This window comes from Polyodon spathula, chromosome 11 (genome assembly GCF_017654505.1).
Source record: "Polyodon spathula isolate WHYD16114869_AA chromosome 11, ASM1765450v1, whole genome shotgun sequence".
Taxonomy (NCBI): Eukaryota; Metazoa; Chordata; class Actinopteri; order Acipenseriformes; family Polyodontidae; genus Polyodon; species Polyodon spathula.
The window spans coordinates 10,598,777-10,609,554 of NC_054544.1; the positions used below are offsets into that span (position 1 = coordinate 10,598,777).

At 34.9% G+C, this 10,778-nt stretch overlaps 1 protein-coding gene across 2 annotated transcripts in view; it reads left to right on the forward strand.

Moving 5' to 3' along the window:
• LOC121322695 (glycerol-3-phosphate dehydrogenase, mitochondrial-like) overlaps window positions 1-10,778 on the forward strand; it is a 42,375-nt gene that overhangs the window by 30,731 nt on the left and 866 nt on the right. For both annotated transcript variants that reach the window (XM_041262901.1, XM_041262902.1), the window contains 10 exons: window positions 347-491; window positions 949-1,142; window positions 2,322-2,456; window positions 3,341-3,516; window positions 4,803-4,934; window positions 6,356-6,514; window positions 6,975-7,084; window positions 7,175-7,253; window positions 8,600-8,698; window positions 10,775-10,778. The exon at window positions 10,775-10,778 is cut by the window's right edge and continues 866 nt beyond it. In XM_041262901.1, coding sequence (XP_041118835.1) covers window positions 347-491; window positions 949-1,142; window positions 2,322-2,456; window positions 3,341-3,516; window positions 4,803-4,934; window positions 6,356-6,514; window positions 6,975-7,084; window positions 7,175-7,253; window positions 8,600-8,698; window positions 10,775-10,778 — 1,233 coding nt within the window. The remainder of the gene's footprint in view (window positions 1-346; window positions 492-948; window positions 1,143-2,321; window positions 2,457-3,340; window positions 3,517-4,802; window positions 4,935-6,355; window positions 6,515-6,974; window positions 7,085-7,174; window positions 7,254-8,599; window positions 8,699-10,774) is intronic.

Here is a 10,778-nt window from a genome sequence, read left to right on the forward strand (position 1 = left end):
AGAGGAAATTAATCAAATTCAATACATTATCATTGTATTGTGTGACTGATGTGTTAAACAGACATTTTTGTTTGCAAACAAGGTCTGATGAAAGTGATTATAGAGCAGTGTTGTGAAAAGCATTTCTAAAATTCATTTTGACAGATCAAGATCTCACTTTATACTTTGACAGAAAAAAGAAATTGGGTTTATCCAATTCTTATTAATTATAGGCTAGTGGAGTCACATATAGACCAATAAGAACTACTCTATTATAGAGATGTGTTCACTAATAAATTAATAATCCTGAAGTGTCAGTGAACAGAGATGAATGGGGCTGTATGATTGATGCTGTTTTCTTTCATAGGGAAGGAATTTGATGTCAGAGCAAAATGTGTTATCAATGCCACAGGACCTTTCACAGACTCGGTGCGGAAAATGGATGATGAGAAAATTCCTAACATCTGTCAGCCCAGCGCTGGTGTGCACATTGTCATTCCTGGTTATTACAGGTAACAAATGGTCTCCAGGAGCACTGCTTACTCACGTTCAAGAAAATCTCTGTCATGACCAGGATCTACCAATCTCATTAGAACGTCCTAATATACCTAATTCAAGAATTCCACATCTAAACATCTATTCAATTAAAAAGCATTTATTTAAATGAGCGGAATATTTTTGAAGCTATTCATATTCAATAGAAATTATTACCTATAAATATTAATGCAAAGAATTATAACAACTTTCTGGACGTGTGAGCTGTTTGTTAATGATGGAAAAGTAATACATGACAGTAAGACAAAAGGTGCAGCAGTGATAAAGATCTTGGTTCTGAATGAATTTAAAACCACAGAAATGAATCTCCTCTGTAGACTGTTGACAGGAACATGATTATAGGGTGCCTCCTTGTTGCAAAGAACACCCCCAATAGATGAAAGGTTAATGCAGTTGGCATGTTTATTCTCACAGCCCTGACAACATGGGACTGCTGGACCCATCCACTAGTGATGGACGGGTTATCTTCTTCCTACCGTGGGAGAAAATGACTATTGCTGGGACCACCGACTCTCCTACTGATGTTACTCTGCATCCAGTGCCTAGAGAAGAGGATGTTAGTTTTATCCTGAATGAAATCCGCAACTATCTGAGCCCTGATGTTGAAGGTATGTTAACAGAGAATGTTGCATTGTTATTTTTATGCACTGTTTAAAGTCACGGTCATAATGCAAAACCCATAGTTCCTATAATCTTTGATGGTACAGACGGCTCAAATATATATATAGTATTAATTAATTGCCAAAGATATCAGTAACACCATGCAGGATTCATGGTAAATGTGTTCACCAATTCCAAGGCCTTTTCAGTTATGCAGTTAGCACTGATTATAAATAGCACATGTTGTTAAACCAACAACTGTTGCGGCCATATCAACCTGCCACAGACCTGTGTTTTTCTGCCAACAATAGCACCAGCTGTATCGACTTGCACAGTCTTGGAAACGTTCCAGCAGTTTAATTATAGAGTCAGTGGGCCTCTATTTTTGGAAACCTTCTTATATGCATGTAGCAGAATACCATTTCCAATATTAGTGCTTTATTTAAATTGAAAATAATTTGTATTTAGGTCTGTTGTTTTTCAGTGATATGCTTCATATACATATATGAATGGTGGAGGGGTTCTTGTGTGTCTTCAACAGTTATCCCCTAGGTTTGTATAGATTTTTTGCAGACATGCTGGAGAGTCACGCATACGTTTGTATATTTATTATTTTAGCAGCTACTTCCAAAGAAACAGCATTTTCACTGGCATGTGTTTTGTTTCTCATGCAAACCACTTTGGAGCATGAGCCACTTACCTTGTTATGAATGTTTTAAAAATGCCCTTTGATAGTGAGATCCTCAGTGCTTTATTCAGAAATACCAGCAGCCCCATTATGGTGGGAAACATGTTTTAATCAATACACAAAATCAAATAAATATTTTATTCTCTATATGTCACTGCTGTATGAAAACAAAGTCATGGGCTAAGTAACGTCTTGAATATATTGAGAAATGGTTTTAAACTTTTATTTATTCCCCACTGATCCACTATTTGTTATGAAAGGCTTGGCAGTAGCTTTGATGTGGGATCAAGGTATCAGACCATCAGACTGCTCTACCAAGAGTATGAGTCTGAGGAGTAATAGAAGTGTCTGATTCATGTATCTGTCTGCCTGACTCTCTGTCAGTTCTTCAAATGTCTGCACAGGTACTGCAGACATGTTTGATGACAAGCAGAAATTGCGTTAAATTATATAGTATTAATATGAACTGACTTTCTTGTGTATCTTCTATTGCATGTAGTGAGAAGAGGGGATGTCTTGGCAGCATGGAGTGGCATTCGTCCTCTAGTCACTAATCCAAACTCCAAGGATACCCAGTCCATTTGTCGTAATCACATAGTGAATATCAGTGAAAGTGGACTTGTTACAATAGCTGGTAATTGAAGATCAACTTCAAGATTAAACTAAGCATGTTGCATACATCTATATTGTAAATGCATACTGTCTGTGCCAAAGTCAATTATATTTTTATGTATTACACTATAATATATGCTATAATTGCTTAATAACTTCATGAAAATAAGTGGAAATCTTACAAATCAGTGAATATCTTATACCAAGAAAAGATTTAATTTTTTATTTATTTTTTAAATGCTATACATTTACTTTATCCATACGTGACAGGACAGCTGAGGTTAGTGAAGTCAGGCCAGAAACACGAACTGAAACAGACAGGCAGCGCTCGGGTGCAGAGCGCACTGTGGTGCTCTGTTTATTTTAACACAAATAAATAAAACATTTTAACAAAAAGAAAACACTGCTCACAGAGCGAAAATAAAAAGCTAAATGAAAACAGGAGTCACACACAAAATCCAAACAAACAAATACGGTGCTGGAGCTTCCAGCACTCGCTTCTCCCATCTCGCTCTCCTGTTTAGCAGCAAATTAATCAGTTCATTAAATCAGGAGATGGTCACCTTCTGCACAGGGTTTTGTGGGATGGGGACAAACCATAACAAAATGGCATGTTGTTAACTAAACACGAAATACATTTAAATCATAGCATATTAACATCCCCTTTTGAAATCACCCACCAGACAGTACATTTGTTTTAAATAATACAATACACCACAGCCATGAATGAAATCACCCGTTCTAAAATAAACAGTACATTTTCCCAATCACCAATAAAGACCAAACAATATGCATGGCTTTTCCTCCGCCCTGCCACACCATAGTACAGAGCAGCTAAGTGCATCCAAGAAATTGTCATGAATTAATTTTATATAACATATGAGCTGTTTGTCTTTTTTTCCTAAGGTGGAAAATGGACAACATATAGGGCAATGGCAGAGGAAACATTAGATTCAGCCATGAAGGCACACAAAATGAAGTCCAGTAAATGTAACACAGTTGGTCTGATGCTCGAGGGAGGAAAAGATTGGACCCCTACTTTGTACATCCGTTTGGTGCAGGACTACGGCCTGGAGATGGAGGTTAGTAGTGTCTTTTTCAAAAATGTAAATTAATATTTATACATGTGTATATGGTTTAGCATGCAATAACATTCTAGACAGCGTCTTATGTCGTAAAGCCATCAATCAGTAACCCCCAGCAGAAATAAATGTATTAATTATAAAAATGTAGTGTATGGCAGAATATGTTCATTTTTAGTGTGTTTTTATATTTTATTTTATTGTAATGGTGTGTTTTTTTAATAAAAAATGCACTAGCTGAACATGTAAATTTACTATATATATATATATATATGTATAGAGGGAGAGAGATATATATATCTAGATATAGAGAGAGAGAGAGAGAGAGAGAGAGAGAGAGAGAGAGAGATATATATATATATATATATATATATATATATATATATATATATATATATATATATATATATATGTCTATATATATATATTTAAATTTACATGTGTTCAGCTCGATCACGAAAAAAAATTGTCTGCAGTTTTTTTTAAAGTGTCGTCATGGAAGCATTGCCCAGTGTACAGTACAGCGAGACTCTACTGCCAATTAGTGTGTTTTTTTGTTCTTTTTTTTTTTTAATTAGAATTAATATAGATTTAAAGATATAAGTAAAAGTGATGTCACATATAGAACACCATTACATCATGTAAGAATAAATCATGGATTTGAATATAAACCATAACAAGTAGTTGTCATGCAATCAAACAACTATAAATACCTCCAATGTTTTGATTCAAACACAGGCTCCCTTGAGAAAGGTATGTACAACATATCGAAACGTTGGGCAGCTGGCTCTTTGAGCTAATATATATATATATATATATATATATATATATTAAAAGTGAATACTATGTTGTGTTAAATGTTGTTATGGAATTCTGTTTTACATGATGGTAATTGAGGAGCTGACACATATAATAAATAAAGCGAAAATCCAGGTCTGATTTTATTCTGAGACTTAAAAGGAAAGACTTTTGATCCATTTTAGAAAGAATGTGCAAAGTATGCTTAATCTATAATTCTGATGTTTCAGAATGTATAAAAAGGTCAATATGCAGACTTTTTTGAAGCACTTGAACTTTAATATGAACAAACAATAGCAAAAGATTGAAATAACTTACTGCTGGTTATTTCTTGCAGTTATTATATTATAATCAAACTTCAGAGTCCATGCATCTCCATTAAATTAGTAGAGTGTAAAAAGGAACCCTGTTTCTTTGTTGTAACTATTAAACAATGTTGAGCTTGCCAAAAGAAATGCAGTGTTTTATTTTTTTCTTTTAATCTTTAGGTTGCTCAGCATCTTGCTTCGACATATGGTGATAAGGCCTTTGATGTAGCCAAACTGGCTAAGGTTACTGGAAAGAGGTGGCCTGTAGTTGGAAAACGATTGGTGTCAGAGTTCCCTTACATTGAAAGTGAGGTGGGTATGGAGGACAATTTACCACAATAGAGCTCCAATTAATCCTAACAAAAGTTTCTGGTATTGTTTCTCACAGGTTTATTATGTTAAAGTGAACAAAATCAACAACAACAAAATCTATGAATATATTCTAATTCTTATGTCAGTTCTTTAAGATAATATTAAGCAAGAATAGTCCTATTGCTTTTAACAATGTCCAATGTCCTATTGTACGTGACTCTGCATATGATGCACAGTTCACAGCCTACCTCTGTAGTGCTTTGTGATGGTGACCCACTATGAAAGGTGTTGTATAAAAATAATTTATTATTATTATTATTATTATTATTATTATTATTATTATTATTATTATTATTATTATTACTATTAACATTGAATTGGGGAAATACAGTACTATGGCATTAATTCTGAGATGCTTCTATTTCATGGTCTTGTGACCAACGCTTCCGGTAAGGTTTTGAGTCTGGGAGTAATTTACCCTCTAACTTTAACACTGAGAGTAAAATGTATTTTCAAGGGGTAAAATGCAGCATTATCTTGAAGTCATGAGTAATCTCGATAAATACTGTACAATCTTTAATGATAATGGTATAGGCATTAAAACAGGAGCTTTCCATTTTAACTGCAATGTTACTTTGAACTCCTATACAACCAGGCATGTGTTCTACAAGGTTCTTTATCGGCTCAGTGCATTTTTTCTGAGGTATCACACTGACAGCAAATTATTTACGTTACTTTATATTTTAACATTAAATTCTTAAACTCAGTGAGCATGTTAAGACTTCAATATAAAACCACACAGATAAGTAAAACAAGGAAATGCATTAATAAGTTATAAAACAGTTTGTTTAATATTATAAGCACCTTTTTTCGCGGTTGCCTTTAACGATGGTTCCAGTTGGATTTGTAGATGGACGGGGTGTTTACGCTTCAACAAGGCTAGCCCGAGATTGGATAATGTTTGTTGGGTGGGTTTTTCTTGTGTACCGTTTCCTAGTAACTGAAGACATTGTATTTTGGGAGATGTAGTTGTTAGTGGAAGTTTTAGGAGAGGCAGGCAAACTGTGCAGCAAAATTGCTGTGCATTTTTAAGCATTAAATTTAAATTTGGTACATATTTCAGATTTTTTAATCAGCAAAAACGCATTAAAAATGACTGCTGCTTATGCCCATACCTTAATGAGGCTTGTATTTAGAGATTGTTTGGTTTTAGTCTAATATACTGTTAAATATATCTGTGATGCATAAAGACATACAGAAAAAAAGTTACAAAATAAAATCAGAAAAGTATCCATGCAGCAATATACAGTATAAAAAAACATGTTTCTGGAATATTGTATCTAACAAAACAGAAAGTGTAATCGGTTCTTCTAATATGTTTCTCTACGCTATTTATTTATACATTGATAAATTGATTTCAGGTTCAATATGCAATCAAAGAATATGCCTGCACTGCCATAGATATTATTGCACGCCGTACTCGGCTTAGTTTCCTAAACGTTCAAGCCGCTGAAGAAGCACTACCAAGAATCGTGGAAATAATGGGCAAGGAACTGAAGTGGAGTGAGCAGAAGAAAAAGGTACAGCTTTATGCGTATTATTTCATGATTAAAACCATTGGCAAAAAGAAAAATGGATATTGTTGTAGAGTAGTCATGCTTAATCATACATTAAAAAATATTGGATCACAAAATACTTACTTGCTTGAAGAATATTTGATTATTGCAACATGGATTGTGACATACATGTTAAAGAAAATCTTGAAATAAAACTATAAGACTTGCAGTGGTATTTTTTCAGTCCATCCAATACAGATCTTGTTCCTTACAGTTCCTTAATTACTCACACCTGGGTTGGAACAAGGCTCAGCCTGCTCAGTTCAATAATTAAGGACATGATTGGAACAAGGTCCTGGACTGGAAATGGTTGGAAAAGCCACGAGTGACTACCACTGACACCTTCATCAGTTTTCTGTATTTGTTAGGATGGTTTTATGTTATACTCATAACTGTCAATTGATTTTTCTTCTCAAAATATTAGGAAGAACTTGAAGCAGCTAAACAGTTCCTTTATTATGAAATGGGCTCTAAGACACATTCAGAGCAACTTACTAACACTGAAATCAACCTTACACCTGCTGATGTAGACAGGTAGACACTTTTATATCCTAGTTCTGGTTATACAGTTACTTTCCATTACTGTCTATTTTTTTATATGTATTTCATTGTTTTCCTTTTTAGGTATAAAAACAGATTTCACAAATTTGACAAACAAAAGAAGGGATTTATTACAGTAGTGGATGTTAAACATGCATTAGAGGTAAGGTGTAAAATGTAATGTAAAGTTTGTTTATAATACCCATTGCTTTTTTTTCTGTCATTCAAGTTTTGTCTGTTTAGGAGATATGGCTATAAAACTGCTTCTACTTTCAGTTTGAAGATACCAGAATTTGTTTTGCTGCATGGGTGTGAGCTTAACGCCATTGAAATGCACAATCACTTTGTGTATTTGTATATATGGTGTACCCAGAAATTGTATCTCACACTACACAGATGATCTACAAACATGCAACACCTATTAGATGGGTACTAGATTACAGATCCACAGTGTTCTTCCCATGCTGTATACATCCTTGCTGCTGTAGCATTCAGTGCTATAACTGTTTGAATCAGTAAAACTTGGGACAAGAATATGTGAAAATACCTGATGTATAGATTTCTACTGGCTAGAAGAGCATCTTTCAGTGAGTCAATAGGTCTCTGGTTGGTGCTCTGTCATGTACCCACCTATTTAAGGAGATCATGCCAGTTGATCCTTATAGTGTGTAATTGGAAGCATGTGTTTGTCGGCATCATTAACTCTTCTTGCCTATCCGAGGAAAGTAGCATTCTGGCAGGACATGTTTGGTGTCAAGGACAAGCTTTGGTTAACTCCCCCTGCTGGCTAATGAATATAATGACCACCTGAATGATGAATACAATGAATGACTACAATGTTCATATTTCTTGACTTGCAACCGTTTGTTTTATGAATTTGGTTTGCAGTGAGGTTTACATGCATACTCTTCTGTGCTCTAGTGCCTTTGTATATATGCACTATTATGCCAGATGCTTCTAAATCTTTCTTTAAATCCTTGGGTTTTAATCTTGAATTTTGTAACTTCTTGGACAATTCTCCTACCTGCTGTACACGACATTTTTAAATTAATTGTTTACACTTTTAATGTGAAGGTGCCAATACTTTTGTCATGTACAGATGTTTGAAATTATTTTAATTATTTTTTATTTGGTAAACTACTAGAAATTGTATTTTGGTCTTTGGCATTAATTAGTGGCTAATGTTCACTAAATGCTTTTATTTAATCTGTTTTCTTGAATTATCTTATCGTAAGTATAGGGTGCCAATAATGTTGTCTGGGACTGTATGTTTTAGAGTCATTCTCTTTGCAACCTGCTGTTTTAAATTTGATGTAAAAAAGATCCTTACCCAGTAAGTCATGCTTTTAAGGAGTACCGTCTGCAGTCGATCAAAGTTTGGTTATTTAAAACTAGTACATTTCTATTTATTATATATATATATATATATATATATATATATATATATATATATATATATTATATCAATGCAATGCAGCTGTTTGTTTGTTTGTTTTTTTTCACTTTCAGAGCATAAATGTCCAGATTGATGAAAACACACTCCATGATATTCTAAATGAAGTTGACCTGAACAAAAATGGACAGGTTGAATTCAATGAATTCTTACAGGTGAGGAAAAAACAACATAGTAGTTTGGACACTCTATCTATTTGTACCTCTTTACTGGTGTTCTGTTCAGCTAGAATCAAACATAAATGTGCTTAATGTTATAGAGCATGAAGGCAGGGGGGGGGGGGGGGGGGGGGGGGGGGGGGGGGGGGGGGGGGGGGGGGGGGGGGGGGGGGGGGGGGGGGGGGGGGGGGGGCTTAATTGAAATGTAAGTTTAATGAAGGTAGAATTAAGCAACCTACTTGACCATGTTTGTGTATAAAAGCCAAGTTTGTTTATTGTAGATTCTGGTCTAGGCAGGTATTTCAAATGACTGCCAGGTCTTTCCTGCAGTGTGACAATGATGAATGCTGAACATGAGATAAATTAATGCTGGGGATTTTGGTCAATGTCAGCCCTTTCTTCACTGTGTCAAGTTAAACAAACAAGATCAAGGCAAAGGAAATGGTAATTGTCCCTCCCGAGATAAGCCCCATATAACCACATTGTAGAAGCTGAATGCAGAAATTCTAGTCAAGTCTAGCTTTTGAAACTGTATTTAATACTGACAATTGAATGCAATGCCATAACATACCCATTAAATGAATAAATAAATAGTCCATGTGACAGTAAGTTAAGGTTTTCATTATCGGAAGAAAGATCTTTTTTTCTTTTGAATTTATACAGCATACATTTTTAAGAAAGTGTTTTTCTTAACATTAATGAGTCTAGCTGTTAAATTAACTTCAGACATGTCAATGCTATCAAAAATGTTATTGGCAAATGCTATATAATGTATCTCTATGGATATGTTTACAACAACTTGTGGCACCCAGAATGGACCATTCTTTTCATATCATCATAGTCATCATATCATAATCGTACTATAGTTTTCTAGATTTTGGAAATGCACGTTCCAGAGTGGAACGCCTGAATGGGTTAGGTCAATGACAATTTGGTACGATTAACATTGTTCCATAGGTCAAACAAGTATCAAATTCCAGGGCATCATCAACCAGGACAAGGGCACAGAAATCGTTCTCCGAAATTTTACAACAGATATCTCTGAATAATCTCCCAAAAAAAGAAAAACAAATTGTATATTGGATAAAAAAAATAACAGAAGACATACTAAACTAGCATGTTGCTAGCACAAAAAAAGCAAACGGTTGGCAAGGTGATCCTCTTTTGCATGAAAAAATACCAGTAGCCTTTAACACTTGAATGAGAAACTAATGTGAAAGTCACTCTTCTGCCAAATGCTTGGTTGCAGACCAAAGTTTTGAATTGAGTTTGGCTTATTACAGGGAAAATCTTTAGAGTTCAGTCTTTGATTAATGAACATTTGAACTGAACATTCTGCATGTTTAAAGTAGCAAAATAAATTATTTTTTTCAGCTACAATGCAATCAAATGCAGAAGTTACTGTATACAAAACAGATATAATCATCCAGTGGATTTCAGCTTAAACTTTATAGGATTGTGAAGAAAGAGTGTGTGTTGCGGAGTTCGAACATCCATTTCTGTGAGAGTATTATGGGCAGACATGGTCTTCCTCAAGAAAGGCATGATTTGACTTCTAACCAGGGTGCTGAGAAAGCAGAACATGCTGCAGCATGATAATGACCCCCACACACAAGTGTGTTTTAGGGAAGGACTTCCTGAACAAGAAGAGGGTCACAACTCGGTCCAGTGGCCAGGACGGTACGAGTGTCCTGAAGTGATCACAATTCCAGCATGGTGACTTGCACTTGCACCAAATGATAAAACAGATTGTTGATTCTGTCTGGCTGAAAAGCAAGACTACGAGTGGTTTAATAAAAATAGTGGCTGTATTTAGAAGTCTATAGCACTCACCTGTCGATATACCAACAATGAATTAAACTTTGGAAACAAGTGAGGTAGGCTTTTCTTGAAGATGGTTTTGTAGTTATCTCTCTGTTCCACATGGATGTAAGTTGTGTGCTCCTCAGATAAGTGTTTACAGTCATATCCTGTGACCTAATAGTGCAGTATAGTAAACCTGCCACTATAACATCATTCAGGTGATGCTGATATTGAATTATTTCTTTTTCTTTGTCTTGTTTTGTTTTCCAGCTTA